General features: G+C 35.9%; 1 protein-coding gene and 1 long non-coding RNA gene across 2 annotated transcripts; both read left to right on the forward strand.

Annotated features, from left to right (window-relative positions):
- Positions 1-14,316: 14,316 nt before the first annotated feature.
- On the forward strand, positions 14,317-15,942 carry LOC118347652 (ankyrin repeat-containing protein NPR4-like). Its single transcript, XM_035687662.1, has 3 exons — positions 14,317-14,733; positions 15,169-15,770; positions 15,921-15,942. The coding sequence occupies exons 1-3, from the start codon at positions 14,317-14,319 to the stop codon at positions 15,940-15,942; spliced, it is 1,041 nt and encodes a 346-aa protein (XP_035543555.1).
- Positions 15,943-17,707: 1,765 nt separating this feature from the next.
- Positions 17,708-18,910, forward strand: LOC118347722. Its single transcript, XR_004800882.1, has 2 exons — positions 17,708-17,838; positions 18,543-18,910. It is a non-coding gene; the product is annotated as an uncharacterized LOC118347722 (long non-coding RNA).
- Positions 18,911-20,275: the final 1,365 nt, after the last annotated feature.

Here is a 20,275-nt window from a genome sequence, read left to right on the forward strand (position 1 = left end):
TGTGATATTTAAACGTTTTTACATACATTGATAATGTAGCATTCATTAATTTTGAGAAACAAGAAAATACGGAGTAACTAAGCCCTTAGATTGATGGAAATCCTTACATCAATTAATTCAATGTCAAAAAGAAAATTGTTCAATGAATTCAGTAATAACTAGTTTCATGTGGATGTGGCAGAGAGAGAGAGATCAGAGAGACGCTGCATTCCGTAATATGCACCACTAGTTTCATGTTAGCAATCTTGTCGCTCTCTCTCGTACAAGAAAAGAGGGAGAAATGAAGTTACTGGTACATAAGACACTTTTTTTTTTGGTCTCATGAATAGAAACTGATAAATGCTCCTATAATGGGAAACCTTTATATTGTGTTTCAAGTTATTTTGGGAGATTATTAAAACTCGGAAAGGCATACAGCTTCAACATGAAAAAAAATATTCAAAATGAAGCATGCATGTATCCTCCGTACATTAATAAGAGGTCTTTTGCAACTTGAATTACTTCCCAAAAAGGTGGACAGCTAAAGCATATTTATCACTTTTACGAGCCAAGAATCCCTAAGTCAAGTCCAAGCTGCAACATACCGGTAATAAATAGTATTTTCTTTGTTTTTACAGGGGCTGTTTGACTTTCTTCTGAAGAATCTGCCTGATCCATATATATATAGAACTCTTTAAATTTCCGCCAAAATAAACCTTGTTTACTACTCTACAATGGAAAAATCTGGCAGTGGCCGGTCAACTAACTTGGATGAAATCTGAATTACAAATTATTCTCTCTCTCTCTCTTTCTTTCTTTTTTTTTTTCTTTTTTTACTGTAGGCCTGTTTGAAGTTGATTTGAGAGATTTAAGTCAATTTAAACTAAAAAAGACATACTTCAACAAAAAAAATTCAAAAAGAAGCACGTATGCTCGGTAAATTAATAATATCACTTTTACTTCTACACTAATATATCACTTTTACAGGCAAAGAATCCATAAGTCAAGTCCAAGCTGCAGCATACCGGTAAAAAATAGTTTTTGTTTTTATGGGGGCTGTTTGACTTGCTTATGAAGAATCTGCCTGATCCATAAAACTCTGTAAATTTCCTGGAAAAAAAACCATGTTTACTCTAGTGGTCAACTTTAGATGTCATCTTCCACTTTAAAAGTTGAATCTTCTCTCCAAAGGGATTAAATCATACTTAGCAATCTAACCAAAACATTATAAATTAGAGTAATTTTACATACAATCGTAAAGTACGTAAATATCATGTAATCGTTTTGAAAAAAAGTATAATCTATTATTAAAAAATTAATTTTTTTTATGTGAGTCTCATATTTTATTCACTTTTTTCAAAGCGATTAAGCAGTGATTGCACAATTCACGATTATAAATATATTTTCTCTATAAATTATTTATCCATAAACACTCTAGCATGCACCCAGTAACATGGCAATAATTAGTTATTATTTTCAACGTCAGCTTCCCTTGCAAAGACATTGAGCACATCTCTCTTCCGATCCCCAATACATCTCCAGAACTTCCAGCAGCTTAGCTAGACAAATACTGGATTGGCAACAACACTAACCTCCTTCTTACCCCCAACATCATATACCTTTCCAATCTGGCTATGTTTTATATTTAAATTATTTAATATATCTCAAAGATCAAGATATCACCATATATATACAATTACGCTCAAGCAGATAAGTAGAATTCGAAGCTTGCAAAGACCTAGAGGATATGATGCTTGCACTGAAATTACAATAAGAAATAGATATTATATGGAAGTGGATGTATTTTTACTAAACAAAGGGGCAAACCTCCATAATCCTTATTCTCTGACTCAGTTTTTATCTGGAAGAACAGATAATACACCCGGTACACCTGCACATTTGGAAGCAATTGATGCAATTTTTCTGTGGGGCCAAAGTCCAACAATTAATATGGTTGAATGATCCACAACGATGGCTTGAGCATTGATACGGTGTTTGGATGTCTATCCATGAAGCAAATAATAAATAGAGAGTAAAAATGTAAAAAAAAAAATGATAAAAGATTTACGTGATTCAGAATAAAAACATATATAATCTATATTTGATAATTATAAAATTTCTGATAACCTCACATATTTTTCAATAATACAATGGAGATAATAAGATTAAGGTGAGGTTGAATTAGATGTTGTTGTTAGGAGGTGGCTTGAATTAGATGGAACAGTGCATGTGTCGTAGGTTCGCTCGAGCGAAGTCTCACTTGACTCGAGCGAAGTCAGACAGAGAGTCTCGCTCAAGCATCGCTCGAGATTCAGCTCGAGCAATATGAAGTCAGAGAGTTCGCTCGACTCTCGCTCGACACCCAGCTCGAGCGAGTTCAAGTCAGAGAGTTTCGAGAGCTTCGCTCGACCCTCGCTCGACACCCAGCTCGAGCGAGTTCAAGTCAGAGAGTTTCGAGAGCTTCGCTCGACCCTCGCTCGACACCCAGCTCGAGCGAGTTCAAGTCAGAGAGTTTCGAGAGCTTCGCTCGACCTTCGCTCGAGCCAACACTCGAGCGAAGTGCAGAAAACCTACGTTCGCTCGACACTCGCTCGAGTGTTCGCTCGAGCCAATGTTCACAGAAGTGAACATTACTGTTCCTATAAATACCAAACGGCGCCCACTTCTCCCACAACTTCAGAAAATCACTTTTTTCACTTGTTTTTTAGTGTTTTCTTGAGAGAGAAGTTATAGAGTGAGTTTTGAGAGATAACTTCCTTGTGAAGTTTTGTTGTATTCATCTGTACTCCATCTTTGTTGATAGTGAAATCTCCGATTCCGACCCCACCAGTGGACGTAGGCTCATTTTGAGTCGAACCACTTAATTCTTGGTGTTCTTTCTGTGTGATTGTCATCTTTTCTTTCGTTTAGTTCCGCTACTATATTTCGAGTTAGTCTTAGATATACAGTTATTCCCAACAAACTGGTATCAGAGCTTGGCTCAAACAGATCTGGAGGGATGGCTATGGCTAAGTTCGAAGTGGAGAAATTTGACGGTCAGAACAGTTTCAGTTTATGGCGCATCAAGATGAAGGCTTTACTGCGACAACAGGGCTTGTCAAAAGTATTAGAAGTGTCGATATCCGAAGATTCTTCGACTCCTTCGAAAGAAGAAGAAGAAAAGGTACACAGTGCTATTCTTTTGTCACTATCTGATGGAGTTTTAAGAGAGGTTGCTGACGAGGAGACTGCAACTAGTCTCTGGTCGGCACTTGAAAATCTGTACATGAAAAGATCTCTCACCAACCGTTTGTATTTGAAACAACGGTTATACACTCTCAAAATGAAGGAAGGTACTCTTATTTCTGAACACCTAGATGAATTTAACAAAATCATTATGGATCTTAGGAACATAGATATTAAGCTTGAAGAAGAAGATCAAGCGTTAATTATTTTATGTTCATTACTCACATCTTTTGAGAACTTTGTAAATTCCATGTTATATGGTAGAAATTCAATTTCCTTAGTAGATGTAAAGTCTGCTTTGAATTCTAAGGAGTTGAGAAATAAATTGAGTGTGAAGAACACTAATGAACAAGCTAGTGGCTTGTTTGTTAAGGGGTCCTCAAGCAGGGGTAGATCAAATGACAGGAGTTCAGATAAGAATAAGGGGAAATCCAGGGGCAGTTCACAAACAACGTTCAGTAAGAAGAACGTCAAATGTCATTACTGCCATAAGTTTGGTCACTACAAGAATGAGTGTCCAAAATTGAAAAACAGAGAGGACGGCACTAGTTCATCTAATGCCGTTAGTGTTGCTAATGATAGGTCTAACGACCTAGACCTTGTTCTAGCAATTAGCGACTCAAATAGTCGCTTTAGTGACAAGTGGGTCATGGACTCAGCTTGCACTATCCATATGTGTCCCAAGAGGGACTGGTTCACTAACTATGAATCGGTCAACGGAGGCTCCGTTTTGTTAGGGAATGATATGGCTTGCAGAATTGCTGGAATTGGTTCGGTCCGAATTAAGATGTTTGATGGAATTGTCCGGACATTGTCTAATGTTCGACACATTCCAGATTTGAAAAAGAATCTTATTTCTTTGGGCACACTTGATTCGTTGGATTATAAGTACACTGGTGAAGGTGGAGCTATCAGAGTCAGTAAGGGCTCTATGGTTGTGATAAAGGGAGATAAGACAAATGGTCTTTATTTCCTTCAGGGCTCTACGGTGACAGGTGCAGCTGCAGTGTCTGTTTCAGATGATCCGGATTCAGATGTCACACGTTTGTGGCATATGCGTTTGGGTCATATGAGTGAGAAGGGGATGTCAATTTTGAGTAAGCAGGGTTTGCTATGTAATCAGAAGATAGGGAAACTGGATTTTTGTGAACACTGTGTGTTTGGAAAACAGTGTAGGGTTCAGTTCTCTACAGGGGTTCACAGAACCAAAAGTTCTGTGGACTATATTCATTCTGATCTTTGGGGTCCATCTTCAGTTCCGTCAAAAGGTGGAGCTCAGTATTTGCTTACGTTCATTGACGATTTCTCACGGAAGGTTTGGGTTTACTTTCTGAAGCAGAAAAGCGATGTATTTGTTAACTTCAAACAGTGGAAAGCTTTGATTGAAAATCAGACGGGCAAGAAAATCAAGCGACTTCGCACTGACAATGGTATGGAGTTCTGCGGAGGTGAGTTTGATGAATTCTGCAGGAATGAGGGTATTGCCAGACATCGTACAGTTAGACATACTCCATAGCAAAATGGAGTAGCTGAACGGATGAACAGGACTCTCTTGGAGAGAGCCCGAAGCATGCTTTCTAATGCAGGTTTGGGTAAGGATTTCTGGGCTGAAGCAATCAACACAGCCTGTTTCTTGGTCAATCGTTCTCCAGCCACAGCGATTGGTTTGAAGACTCCGAATGAGGTATGGTCTGATACTCCTACTGATTATTCGAATTTGAAAGTTTTTGGTTGTCCTGCATATTTCCATGTTAATGATGGAAAACTTGAGCCAAGGGCAAAGAAGGGCATATTCATTGGGTATGCCAGTGGGGTGAAGGGATTCAGGTTGTGGTGTACTGATCCCAAATCACCCAAGTTTGTGATCAGTAGGGATGTCACTTTTGATGAAAAATCCATGCTTATTATGAGAAAGGAGATTACTGGGTCTACAGGACAAGAACAGGATGTCAGAAAGCAGGTGGAGTTTCAGGTTGAAGCACCACAAGGGCTGCCTCGTGGCGCCCAAGATCATGCTATTGCAGATGAGCATGATTCTGATCCGAGTAGCAGCGCACAAGGTGAGCAAGACTACAGTATAGCGACTGGTAGACAGAGGAGGCAGATTAGACCACCTCAGAGATATGCTCATACAGATATGGTGATGGATGCTCTTACTACAGCAGAGAATATTGTCGGTCAGGAGCCTTCCAGTTATTCAGAAGCTGTCAAGAGTGCAGAATCTGCTCAGTGGTGCGCAGCTATGACTGAAGAGATTGAGTCTCTTCACAAAAACCAAACATGGGATTTGGTTCTGTTGCCAAAGAAGGTGAAGACTGTTGGCTGCAAATGGGTCTTCAAAAGAAAAGAGGGAATCCAGGGTGATACCGATGCAAGATACAAGGCAGGCTTAGTTGCTAAGGGCTTCAGTCAGAGAGAAGGCATCGACTTCAATGAAGTCTTCTCTCCAGTGGTGAAACACAGTTCAATCAGATTGCTACTTGCTATAGTAGCATTGTCTGACTTAGAGCTGCAGCAACTTGATGTTAAAACAGCATTCCTTCATGGTGAGCTTGAAGAGACCATTTATATGCATCAGCTAGAGGGATTCATTGTTGAAAATAAGGAAGATCATGTGTGCAGATTGAAGAAATCTTTATATGGTTTGAAGCAGTAGCCAAGGCAATGGTATAAGCGGTTTGATTCCTTTATGATTGATCATGGTTATTTGAGAAGTAACTATGATAGTTGTGTTTATCATAAGGAATTATCTGATAAGTCTTTCATTTATTTGCTATTATATGTTGATGATATGCTTATTGCTGCTAGAAGCATATCTGACATAGGTTTGTTAAAGACCCAACTCAGAAATGAGTTTGAAATGAAAGACTTAGGTGCTGCGAAGAAGATTTTGGGAATGGAAATCATCAGAGATAGGAAAGCTGGAAAGTTGTACTTGTCCCAGGGAAAGTACATTGAGAAAGTGCTTCAGAGATTTGGAATGTTTGATTCCAAACCAGTAAGTACACCACTTGCTACGCACTTTAAGCTTTCAGCTAGCCTATCTCCTCAGACAGATGAAGAGGAACGGTTCATGGCTAGTGTTCCTTATTCCAGCGCAGTTGGCAGCATCATGTATGCAATGGTTTGCACCCGTCCAGACATTTCACAGGCAGTGAGCGTGGTTAGCAGGTATATGGCTAATCCGGGTAAGACTCATTGGCAGGCTGTGAAATGGATACTCAGGTATTTGAGGGGAACCATGAACTTTGGGTTAATATTTGATAGAGATGTCGATCTCAGTTCCAAAATTACTGGTTTTGTTGATTCTGATTATGCTGGAGACTTAGATAAGAGAAGATCATTGACAGGTTATGTTTTCACTCTGTGTGGGTCAGCTATTAGTTGGAAAGCAACACTGCAATCCACTGTTGCTTTATCAACTACCGAGGCAGAGTACATGGCAGCAGCAGAGGCTGTTAAGGAGGCTATTTGGTTGAAAGGCTTGGTCAATGATTTGGGTTTGAAGCAAGATGGGATCTCAGTATTTTGTGACAGTCAGAGTGCAATACATTTGACCAAAAATCAAATGTATCATGAGAGAACGAAGCACATTGATGTCAGGTATTATTTTCTCAGAGAGATCGTTACAGAGGGTCTTATACAGATTCTGAAGATTGCTACTACAGAGAATCCAGCAGATATGATGACTAAGCCAGTTGCAGTATAAACTTTGTTTGAACTTGATTGGTGTTTGCATTTTGTAATTCCCGTAAGGGATTTGGTGGTGGGGATTGGTTCTGTGGTCAGAGGTTTTTTGTGTTTTTTGGCAGAGTTCAAGCCAAGGTGGAGATTTGTTAGGAGGTGGCTTGAATCAGATGGAACAGTGCATGTGTCGTAGGTTCGCTCGAGCGAAGTCTCACTTGGCTCGAGCGAAGTCAGACAGAGAGTCTCGCTCAAGCATCGCTCGAGATTCAGCTTGAGCAATATGAAATCAGAGAGTTCGCTCGACTCTCGCTCGACACCCAGCTCGAGCGAGTTCAAGTCAGAGAGTTTCGAGAGCTTCGCTCGACCCTCGCTCGACACCCAGCTCGAGCGAGTTCAAGTCAGAGAGTTTCGAGAGTTTCGCTCGACCCTCGCTCGACACCCAGCTCGAGCGAGTTCAAGTCAGAGAGTTTCGAGAGCTTCGCTCGACCTTCGCTCGAGTGTTGGCTCGAGCGAAGTGCAGAAAACCTACGTTCGCTCGACACTCACTCGAGTGTTCGCTCGAGCCAATGTTCACAGAAGTGAACATTACTGTTCCTATAAATACCAAACGGCACCCACTTCTCCCACAACTTCAGAAAATTACTTTTTTCACTTGTTTTTTAGTGTTTTCTTGAGAGAGAAGTTATAGAATGAGTTTTGAGAGATAACTTCCTTGTGAAGTTTTGTTGTATTCATCTGTACTCCATCTTTGTTGATAATAAAATCTCCGATACCGACCTCACTAGTGGACGTAGGCTCATTTTGAGTTGAACCACTTAATTCTTGGTGTTCTTTCTGTTTGATTGTCGTCTTTTCTTTCGTTTAGTTCCGCTACTATATTTCGAGTTAATCTTAGATATACAGTTATTCCCAACAGTTGTCCTTGTAGAGATCTAGATAGAGAGAGTAAATGGGAGTCCCACGTTTGCAGAAATTCACTCCTTAGGTATTCTAATTCTTCTTTATAGTTAAAGATTTAACTTTATCTTTATCTTTATCTTCCTTATCTTCTTTATATGATCTTCCGGTCCTTTTATTCTTAAAATAGGCCGGACCAATTCACCAGACATTACAAAGGGCCGGTAATGATTAAGGTTCTGAATACTTTTTCAATGTTACAGCACGGGTAATGATGCTTTGATTAATTAAGGAATTATATATATTCCAAATACATGATTTGGAATCTCAGGGCATCTGCTTTAATCAGGAAAAAGAAAAAAAGAAATGATTAGACCCCAACAGGATTAATTAATCTATTTGGGTCATGATCATGTCGTCTTCTGAAGTAGCGATAAGAAGAAATTCCAAGGCATATTTGAGTGTGCAGGTCATCATTTCTGCAAGACCGATCGTTGTTTTCCGGAGACTATAACAGTCATCAGACTTACAATCCGAGAGTTAATTTCGGAGAAAACCCTCCCGTCCAACGTCGTAAGTTTAAAGTTTCAATCTGCTCAAATGTCAGTTTACGTACCTTTTTTGAGTTCATTAGGAGCTATATATACAGGAAGATGAAAAGATCTAAATCCACTGTTTTCTATATCCTATGTACTGAGTTTAGGCGCCGTTTTTTTTAAGAGAAGGGGATGGAAGATCCAAACCAAAGCTTTCCTAATTACATAACACAAAAAGACAAAATTTGTGGATATTTTGTCGTTAACGAGTCACTTGATTAACTTAGCCATATTTTAGTGCTATCTAAGATATGAAAAAACTGATCTGCATGAATAGAATAGTGAAATATAAGTCATCTGAGTCATGAGCTACACTAATTGCTCATTATATATGACTTTAACCACCTAAATGTTTTTGTTATTTTCTCTCTTCCTCACTGGCCAAATGGTAAGATCTTTACTGCATCGTGTTGGAGTATAGCCTCTCATATTGACAGCATGGAATTAAAGTCCAAGAAAGAAAAGCTAAAGGCAAAAGAGAAGACTTAGAAGTCGTTATTTCTATTATAGAGTTAATATGTAGTATAAATAGTAAAGACCTTCCTGTATTACATAATCAAGTATTTTTCATTTTGTTCAATTCAGATTACGCAAGCTCTCGAGTTCTTCCAACTTTCTTCTCTGTTTTCAATTTTCCTCTTCTATTCATTGAGTTCTCAACACATCGATCTCTTCTCACAAATTTAAGTTATTATATATTTTAATTACTAGATCATTGAATATAAAAGCATGATACTGATTTTGTACGTAGTTTTATTTATGCTAGATTGCTAGAAATTATAAGTAATTTCTTTTCACTTTTATGTTTAGTACTTGGCAAAAGATTCTTCCGTCACAATAATACAAAACGTATACCGCGTTGCATGTAGGGATATCATCAATATGACAACAAATGACATCGAAACATATGGTAGTACATCATCAGCCGCCTTTAGTACTCCGGTTGCTCCTCAAGAAATACTGCTTCATGACAAATATAATTATGAGGAATGGAAGGTTCGAGTGAAAACGTACTTGCTGTCTCAAGATCTTTGGCAGGACGTTCAACAAACCGACGAACCCTTTCCGGGAAGAGGACGGGAGAATTTCATGGCTTTACATTTGATCCAGATTTCATGCGGCCCACAGCCATTTAATGAGATTAAGAACATTATGAATGCCAGAGAAGCTTGGAAGACTTTGGCAGATAGGTATGGACGGCGGGATGTGGCTAGCAAGCAAGGTCTCTCTCTCTCACTCTCTCTCTCTCATAACATTGCACGTGCTCAAAAACTGATTAATACCTCCATTTGAAAAGAAATTAAAAAAAAAATGGTATTCATAAAGAATTGGTAAACTGTCTTATAAGTTAGTATTTAACCCTTATCACATTAAAAGACAAAAGCGCTAGTCAAATTAAACAAGCCGGTTCCATACCTAGCATGCATGGTAAAACAATGAACAGTTTGCGTTTGATCAAGTACTTGACTCCAATTTAATTAGTTATATATATAAATAGAATAATTTAATCAAGCTTAGAATATAGAAAATTAATGTAATATTCGATTGTAAAAGAGCCAAAAAGGAATAAAGTTGTCCGAACTCGTATAAACTTATTGTTATTTTAATAATATTAACTTTATTATAAGAAGAACATCTTGTAAGCTAAAAAAAAAAAAAAAATTGAGTGTAATGTTAGATACAGTTTTAGGATCATGTATAAGTTTTAGCAGTATTTAAACCCTTGGACTGTAAAAATCTTTTCCAAAAAAGAATTTGAAAATTAGCTAAACCCCATATTTGAAACAAATAATGATAAACGCATAAAATTATATATTTGATACTAAGAATAACAGTTTTAGGATGGCCACAGATACATCGGAGGAGAATTCCATGAGTCCCGGATGTCGATCAAATGAAGAGTACTTATGTAGCTATGAGAAATTGTACAATGCTGTGCGAGACGGTAATCTGGATGAGACAAATAGAATTCTTTGTATAGAGCCTCTACCCCACAATGCATTGAATAGGACAATCCCAAATAAAGGCGAAACGGTTCTTCACACTGCTGTTACAAATGGACATGAGCATATAGTGGAGGCGTTGGTGATGCAAATGTCGAATGAGGGCTTGGCCATGTATGATAGTGACGGTTACACAGCTCTAACCACGGCAGCCGTGCTTGGGAAATGGCGAATGGCGGAGTGCATGCTTCGAAAGTACCCTGACTTGATCAGCATTAGACATTCAAAAGGGGAAAATCTTCCAGTTGTTATGGCTATTGATTTCGGGCAAATAGAGATGGCGCGCCATTTGTATTATCATACTCCAAATAAATATTTAATTCTACAGGATAATGATCAGGAGATTCAGGACCGCAATGGTGCTACGCTTTTTACCCGTGCCATCTATACCGGAACTTTGGGTAAGAACTCGTACGTGTTTTACTAGCTATCTGGAAATAGAAATGTTTGATAAGAAATTCTATACATGATTGAAACTTAAAACTTATTACATTAAGCCACCTCGTAGATGTATAAATTTTTTTTAGTCTAAACTTAAAACTTCCAATCCATTAATTGGCTGCCATTATTTTCTTGCCATAAATATATATATATATATATATATATATATTCATTTGAGATCTTGGCAATATAAATATAATAATTCCTCTTTGACCATTTCTATGCATGTTCTGTACATGATACGCGCCTGGTGCGTACGACGTACACATTACAGATATTGCTTTGGGATTAATCCTAATCTGCCCACGTTTGGCACTGGCTCTGGACGAGTATGGCGAGTCTCCCATCTTAGCATTGGCCTCTATGCGTCATTCCTTCCCAAGTGGAAATCAGCTCGGGTTTTGGAAACAACGCATCTACTCCTGTATTACCTCTGACTCCTTTACTTTTCTCGCTTTACGTACACTGTAATATTCTTCAATATTCATGGCTCATTTAAAGAAACACCGTCAATAATATTGGATTATGTTTTCTTCGTAATTAAAAAAGAAATCAATTAGAGTTATAAAATAAAATAAAAAATGATCAAGACCCATGCATGAGAATATATATATATACCTTAAAAATATATTCTACAGCATAGAGTAGTACTTTTTAATCCCTGATCTGTTAATTGAATTAGCTAGGTGATGAAAGACAAGGCGCTGGCCGTAATATTTGAATCGGTATCGGCCGGCATTTTCACTGCAAAATTGTGTTGTGTTAATTAAACATTAGTTGGGATAAAATATATAAAGCCCCTCTGACTATCACAAATTTAATTTCCAATCACCCCCGAAATTATCAATTATAACAATTGTCCCCTCAAATTATGAAAATTTAGCAAATACCCTTGTTAAAACATTAGCATGAGTGGCGCCATTAGTATTTTAAAAATATTTTACTTCAAAAATATTTCTATTTATTTTTTAAATAATTATTTTTATCTTAGAAGAAATTTATCTGAGAAATTATTTGAAATTTATTATTTTTATTTGATAGACCGGTTATTTTGTGAGTTTAAAATCTTTTTAATTAGGGGTAACTTTTTCTTTTAAGTGAAAAATTAAGAGGGCAGATTGCAACTTTTTGGCAGTTTAAGGGATTTTCAAAATCGATACTTTGAGGAGTGTGATTGTAAATTGGCCAATAAATATATATATATATATATATAAACCACAATTTCAGATATATTTTAAAATCATATATAAATGAGTTAAATTAGTATATACAATGCAACTCAAGAATAAAATTAACATATAATATGAATCTAATAATTATATATAGTTTCGATAAGAATGCATTTCATGTATCCGACTCCATGTATCCTCATATTTTTGGTTAATTTCAAAGGTCCTGTTTTACTAAAACACTTAAATATACTCAAGTTATAATCAAGTCGTCCATGCTATACCTTAAGTTGTTTATTCTATTATTTTTTTGTTTTCTTTGGGCATACTAATTAAGATTTGATTTTTTGATTTTTTAATTTGTCATTATAAGGAAGATTGAACATTCAAAACCTAGAATATTAAAAGTTCTACTATATTGTTAATTAGATTAGTTGTTAACTTTTTCTTGCTAAAAAGGTATGCGCGACGTTCCAATATTGGCTCTTCCAACCGGTGACATTCATTTCATGAACGTTTCAAACGGAGAGCAACGCCAAAGCAATCAAGACGATCAAAGTAACAGATCAGGTAAGCTAATTTTTCCTTAGCTTACTTTTCCCTAATTTTTGCTTGTAATAAATTTGGCGAATATCTTCGTTTTATATATATATAAAATCTACGATCTATTACTTGGTAGATAAAATATTGATATATATATATATATATATATATATATATATATATATATATAGTATGGAACATTTTACTCCTTTGAAGCCGCCTCATCATATATTCCTATCAAACTACTGCACTTATTTAATGATCGATAAACTAATTTAATTAGTACACCTACGATATTTCATTTTTGCAATTTTTTTATAATAATTTTTTTTTAAATAGATCAGGGTGCTTATGTAAAAATAATTTGAAACTCAAGTTAAAAAAAAAATTATTTTTAATGAAGTAGCACTATAACTTTGATTGATTGCAAAATGTAGAAAATAAAATATAATAAACTAGAAAATTGGGGATGGGAAGGCAGAAGGAAGGAAAGAGAGATTTTGAAGGTTACATGTTTGCTATTCTTAATTTTCTTTGAGTACATATATAACATCTGTCCCTATTTATATTTATAGGTAAATGAGGCCCAAGAAATAATGAAAATACAATAGATTAATGGTATTAATTGATACTAATTGATTTATAACACGACAAACAAAATTTATGTGAGAGAATAAGTTATATATATTACCATATATACTAAAATATTATGAATATATTCTATAATAAGTATGGTAATATTACAATATTAGAGAATAAGTCATGTACTTACATATGCTAGAATATTATAAATATGTTATATCATAATTATGGTAATATTCTAACACAAAATAAGATTGTGTAAAATAGTTATAGGAGGAATATTATCACTACTCTTAATTATCTAATTATTTATAATGGCATTGAATCTAAATTAATTATGAACAATCAAAACACAAATAAGACATGCATGTTCATGTACGTACGTACGTTGTTACAAATAATGGTCATTAATCGATGCCTTTACAAACATATTTCAAAAAACTATATATATTTTTTTAATTGAATAATTTCAATTATGCAATGCATGATTATTTTCAAGAAATCTAGTTCACGTTTTAATTTTAATATTTATAACTCACTTGACCTTTCATTAATATAAGATCAGTGGATGATGTACGTAGTATGATCAACATGATGAGCAAATGTCCAATCTTCCAAAGTTATATATGCTATATATAATATAAGTTAGCTAGTAATTTAATTTGATATATTATTTTTTAGAATTTAATTAATGCATGCTATATAATATGATAGTAATTAAGACAAATAAGTGAGAAGTAATATGATAGCTAGTACGTACTAGCTATCATATATATATTTGATCATGTGGCTTTAGAGCGAAGCTAGCTCATGATCATGATCTATACGTACTTCGATGAGTACTAAATATTTTGCGCAGCAATTTAGTTAGCTGGATGTATATTATAATAAAGTTCCTCAATACACGGAAACTAATGGGAACTTGCAAAAACTGCGAATTAATTTGCTTATAGCTTTCATGTTAAGGTAAAATTTTTCTAATATCTTTAAGTAAACAAATTTTGTTGTTTTCTTCGCAGTACTGTCAGCAATGTTTCGCTATTTAGTTTCAGGTACTCAACTTCCCTGTACCCTTCATCAAAATCATTGACTGATATTTTTAAATTTTTTATTAGTAATTATTTATAATTTCATCTAATTAAACTAATTGACAATGTCTCGATAATTGTCGAAGGAATCCAGCAGTTGTTGGAAATGAAAAAGATCCATGTCCAATCCGATGCACTTCTTTCTCAAATGTGTAAAGTGATATCAGAATCAAGAACTCAACAACTTATGGATGGTCTAGTTTATACTGCCATTAGCCGTGCAGCCAAGAATGGGATTTTCGAGTTTGTTTCTAAGATGCTTGAAATGGATCAGCGATTTTTATGGACCACAGATAGAAATCAAAGGAACATATTTATGCTTGCCGTCTTGCATCGTCAAGAAAAAATCTTTAACATTCTATACGGGCTGGATAGGAAGATCATGAACTACTCATTGACATCTAAAGTAGATGTCAATGAAAATAATATATTACATATGGCAGGGATGATAGAAGATTCCACTTGGGTTAATAAAATCCCAGGGGCAGCTTTACAAATGCAAAGAGAGTTACAATGGTTCAAGGTCCTCTCTCTCTCTCTCTCTCTCTCTCTCTCTCTCTCTCTCTCTCTCTCTCTCTCTCTCATTGGCCTTTTCTATAATATAACACGTAAAAAGCATGAAATAAAAGATTGTGAGACCTTTTCTATATATCTTTATATTTGATGAGGTCGTAGGAGGCTCAGGCTGAGGTGCGATAAGGATTGGTTTTATAGATCAATTCTAGTCTTTTTGATCCCTAATATCCTTGTACTTTATATTCAATATTGGAGCTGATCATTTTAACATGGACTAGGAAGATTAATCATATAATTTGGAACCATTGACCTTATTTTACTTACTATTTCTTCTGTTTAAGGTTAGATCATCAATTTCCAATCTTTCTAATATGTAATATATGTCGAAGTAAATAGTTTTGGTAGCATTCTTGATCTAACATTTTCTTTCTAACAAATGCAGGAGGTAGAGGGAATTGTCCATCCCAAGGCTAAGGAAAGTACCAACAATGATGGTTTAACTCCCCGACAATTGTTTACAAAGAACCACAAGAACTTGATGGAAAAGGGAGAGAAATGGATGAAGGGTACAGCAACGTCATGCACTGTGGTGGGTGCTCTGATTGCTACCATTATGTTCGCTGCAGCCTTTACTGTTCCGGGTGGCAACGATCAAACTACAGGCTTTCCAATATTCTTAAAGAAAAAATTGTTTATGCTCTTTATAATATGTGATGCATTGTCCCTTTTTTCTTCCTCAACTTCAATGTTGATGTTTTTGGGAATCCTCACATCAACTTATGCAGAAGAAGATTTTCTCGAGTATTTGCCGAGGCAGATGATAATAGGCCTTTTCACTCTCTTTTGCTCTATTGCAACCATGATGATAGCCTTTTCTACTGCTCTTATAATCATGTTACATGACCAATATTCTTGGATTTTGATTCCTATCATTTCTTTGGCTTGTGTCTCAGTCACCCCTTTCATATTGATGCAGTTCCCCCTTCTTAAAAATATGGTCTTTTCAACCTATGGACTAGGCATCTTCGACAGGAAAAAGAAAAGGTAATTAATATAAATGATCATCCAATACTATGTAAGTATGGTGTAGCTTGCCGTAGGACATCATGTATATTTGTTGAATGAATTATTGGCATATCAGCCAAAACTGAATATTTGTTCCCTTTTCTTGGATAATTGATGAATTTTTAACAGGTTTATCATGTACATATTGTGATTAATTGTGTTCAACCTATTATATACATTGGAAGGGTCTAAATACTCCCAATGGATCACGGGGTGTTAACATGGACTCGGCTCTACACAGTCCAATAAGACATATGAGGCCTAAATACTCATCTAACCCGATAGACTTCAAGCTAGATTGGTAAGGGAGACTCCCACCCATTACCTTGACACTATTAAGGATATTTATCCACTCAAAACAGACAGATAACCCCGAAAGACTGAGATTCAACTTTCAAATGATAGATAAGGTGATTAAACCCAAAGGATGAGAAGAAAGAAAAATATCTATTTAAAGGGATCAGGTACGTAAAATAAGAAGAAAATGAATTGGCCTAGAGATTACTCCTATTATTACTAACTTAAGCATCAGAGGCTCCCATTCCCCGCCCCGATGTCTTTTATCCTTTGTGTTATAAAAAAGGATTTGTTTCTTGTTTAGAAAACAGACAATATTTTGTGATAAAACCTTTTTGGTTCTTTCTTATAAAAACTTTCACCCAAACAGAAACAGAATAATCACAAGAATGAAAGTTTGATATCAACCACAACAAGAAATAACAGTATTACAAGATATGACCAGAATACAAATATCAAACAGTATAGAACAATAGGAAGCACAAAACCTTATCAAAGAAATAAAAGGAAATATAACCTGTAAAAGGAAATAAATGAAATAACGGAATAAAAAGGAAAGAACACACCGATATACATGGTTTGACCCTAATGGTCTACATCCACGACAGGAATGGCTGCAGAGATCTTTATTGATGAACAATATATCACAAAAAAGTCTCAGTACTTTAGAGTTACAAATCTCTCTCATTCTCTACTAGAAATCACACTGATTTCTTCTCTAAGAGCAAACAAAAATTCTGCTTGCAACCGGCTTGGGAAACCGGTTGCGGAACCGTGTCCTACGTGGCGTTAGACGGCGTCGTTTTAATGTTTACTAATTGGAATTCCTGTTTCCCCCTAATTCGCGTTTTCACATTTCAGCGATGGGATCACTCCCTCTCGATTTCTTCTCTCCTCCCCACTCTCATTCTCCCCATTCCCATCGTTTTCCTCCCCACTGGTTCGGTCAGCATCGAAGCAAGTAAGTCGGCGCCTTCTTCTCCACCAGTTCCACGAACCCACTTCGTCTTCTCCACCACAGCCACGAAGCCGGTTCATCTTCTCCACCATATTGGCAATCCGAAGCCTACAGAGCAGGTAGGCGCTTCTACTCCTCTTCTCCTCGAACCCAAGACCCACAAACCCTGCAACCACAGGCTCTTACCACATCACCGAACCAGCACCAACTTAATTGAACACACGAAGCCCTATCGTCTTCGAACACTAGATCTGAAATGTGAAGCCCTAACCCTAACCCTAACCCTAACCCGTAACCCTAACCCTAAACCCTAACCCTAACCCTAACCCGTAACTTTGGTTTGTAGTTTTTTGAACTTTGGTTTGTAGTTTTTTTATTCTCGAGAGCATCCTGTTCTCAATAAAAATTCTTAAGGTTATGATTGTACTAAGATCTACCATCCCAAGACCCTATAACCGTGAGAACGATACTTGGTTATTATCCTTCCTTTTGTGTGTATAGGAATGTTCACGACAAATTAGTTCTTTAATCTTGATCAGATTATTAGTTTACTGAGTTGTTTGAACTTTATCTTATGAGCATATATTAGTTTTAGGTTCTAGGGATGTTTTATTGTTTCTATTTAAAGCTATCATGCACATTGAAGTTATCTTTAATTTTCAGGAAGGTGAAAGGGTTGTCAGCAAAAAAGAGGGTATTGACTTTGCTAGAGAATATGGATGCCTTTTCTTGGAATGCAGTGCTAAAACTCGAGTCAATGTGGAGCAATGCTTTGAAGAGCTTGTATTAAAGGTATGCAAATTACTAAAATATTTTGTCTATGTATTGTTTTGCTGTTAGAAGTACAGGAGATTCCTAGGATGTGAACCAGTTCTTGAACTGGTTTAGATCCAGATGTCAAGTTTACTCCCTTCGTTTAGTCATTTACTTTTCAGAAACATGAAAATAAGGGTTGCTATTAAATAATTCCGTAATGCATTCTATATTCACTTTATTTGTCCAGAAAATTTTACAATAAAATTGCTTCTTGGCCTTGTATATATTGGTCTTTTGAAGTGTGTACAAGGACACAACAAACAAAAGGATGCTGAAAATAACAAAATTTATTGTTTAGTATAAAGCCATGATTAGATAAGTAATGAAAGTTCTAAGGTCTTCAAGGAACATAGAATTGATTGAAAAAGGAAAGATATGTCATATTATTGGACACTTTTTTTTTTTTCCTCAAGTCATGTGTTCTAATTGTGAGAGCATTGGATCCTGGTCTTTCTTTATTTCTTTCCCTATTTTTGTTTAGACATATTGTAAGTATCAGCTACCTAATTACATATTGTGTGATCGGTTTTCTATTTTCTTCTGCTAAGTTTTGAGGGCATTAATCCCTCTGCCTTTTTACCGGTATTGTCTCTCTCTCTCTTCTCTCAACCTGATAAGTAACCATATTTGGTAGTGAAAAAGGTTATTCAAGTAACAGAATAACCGGTGTTGATGTGTAGATTTTGGAGACACCCAGTCTCTTGGCCGAGGGCTCAGCTGGGGTAAAAAGGAACATCTTCAAACAGAAACCTCCACCATATGGTGCTGCCACTAGTAGTTGTTGCTCTTGGTGATTGTTCTCTGATGTTTCTCGCAAACACTCCCCCTCCAAATAGTATTTCATTTATACCTTTTCCCCTGCTTGATCTAAAATATTCACATGTAGTTCAAAAGATAGTAATGTCCATAGTGACTTGTATTCCCTTTTACAGATCATGAGTTACTTTTGTACCCCATCTCCCATTTACAACTACATTCCCATTCTCTCTGCAGATCATGGTTCTTAGTCACTGTTTTGCTCTGAAATAAGAAGTGTGCCATTCCAATATCTGAACTGTGTTTCCTTTCAATTTTTGCTGATAGAAATGGAGTCTTCCTCGTAATATACTTGTTTTTTTTTGGAGGTTTCATTTTTTAGTCGACTTGAACTCTTTATAAATTATTTAGGAAGGCCCTGAAGGGGAGGAGGGATCAAGATTCCTTGACGTTTTAGAGGATTTTTAATCAACTACCATTTTAGAATCAACTTCCAACTAGATCTTCAATCTTTTAGCTTTTTTCATTGACATGGCTGCTGCTTGAATTTCACTAATTTAAATTCACAAACATTCAGCTAGTGAAATAAAACTTCCTTAGTAAAAAAATCTCACTAACAATCAGATGAGGTTATGAATATCTTGACCCCAAGTATATGAGAGAGTGATACCCCTAAGTATCTATTATTTATAATAATATATAATTTTGAAATTAAACTTCCTTCTTTAGGAGATGTATTAAAAATTTAAATAATATAATTAACTGAAAGCTATTGATAATATATGTTGTTGAGAATTAATTTGTCTTACTAAAGTACCAATTTCATTATTTAATCAAGTATTTTAGTATGTAAAAACCTTCATGAATATTGGTGTGAGTACTTGCGATATCTAGCCCGAAAAATTCTCATGTAACTGCTTGACATTGCACTTTCATATATACACTCAGCTTATTTCAGTACTCATGTCTGCTTAAAGTATGGAAGACCTGGCTTTTAAATTTGCATATGCTATACCTGTTAATTCTCAAGCATAATCTTGCCTCCTACTCTGTTATTAGTACTACTGAAAATTTAATATGGTTATTTTTTCTACCTTTTCGTATGTCCACGAAGTTGCATTTCCCACATTTCTTGATTCTTGGGCTTGAGCTTTCAAAATAGAATTCAATTAAAGTTTTAAAATTTAAATCTCTTATCATTGAAATATTAGATAACAAAAGATTCATGGTTAATGTCCAACTTAGTGCCTGCCACTTTCTTCTTCTCCTTTCATGGCTTTACTTATCAATTTTAAGTATGCATTGACTAATACAAGGGATTCATGGCTTGATTCTTCAGAATCACGCATGGCATCATCCCAATCATCAGCTTTATCCTATGATGATGTCATAGAATCACCAACTTGTTGGTGTGGTTTAAAAACACCACTAAAGACGTCCTACACTAAGAAAAATCCTGGAAGGAGATTCTTTGCCTGTCCAAAGTATAATACGGTAAAGCAACTTTTAATTCGTTAGATTTGCATATTGATTTGCTGATTGCGGGGTGTATAGGGATCCATGTTAACTTTGGAGTTTGTACTGTGTGCAGGGAGATGCGACGTGTGAATTTTTTGTATGGGCGGATATATTTCAGTTGCTAGAGAAGAACATTTTA

Source organism: Juglans regia, chromosome 2 (assembly GCF_001411555.2).
Source record: "Juglans regia cultivar Chandler chromosome 2, Walnut 2.0, whole genome shotgun sequence".
NCBI lineage: Eukaryota > Viridiplantae > Streptophyta > Magnoliopsida > Fagales > Juglandaceae > Juglans > Juglans regia.

Excerpts from the sequence above, each read along its gene's own strand:
- LOC118347652 (XM_035687662.1), top strand. The coding sequence starts at position 14,317 with ATGAAAAAGATCCATGTCCAATCCGATGCACTTCTTTCTCAAATGTGT. Across the intron at positions 14,734-15,168 it reads GAGAGTTACAATGGTTCAAG|GAGGTAGAGGGAATTGTCCA; the intron begins GTCCTCTCTCTC and ends TAACAAATGCAG. Across the intron at positions 15,771-15,920 it reads TTCGACAGGAAAAAGAAAAG|GTTTATCATGTACATATTGT; the intron begins GTAATTAATATA and ends AATTTTTAACAG.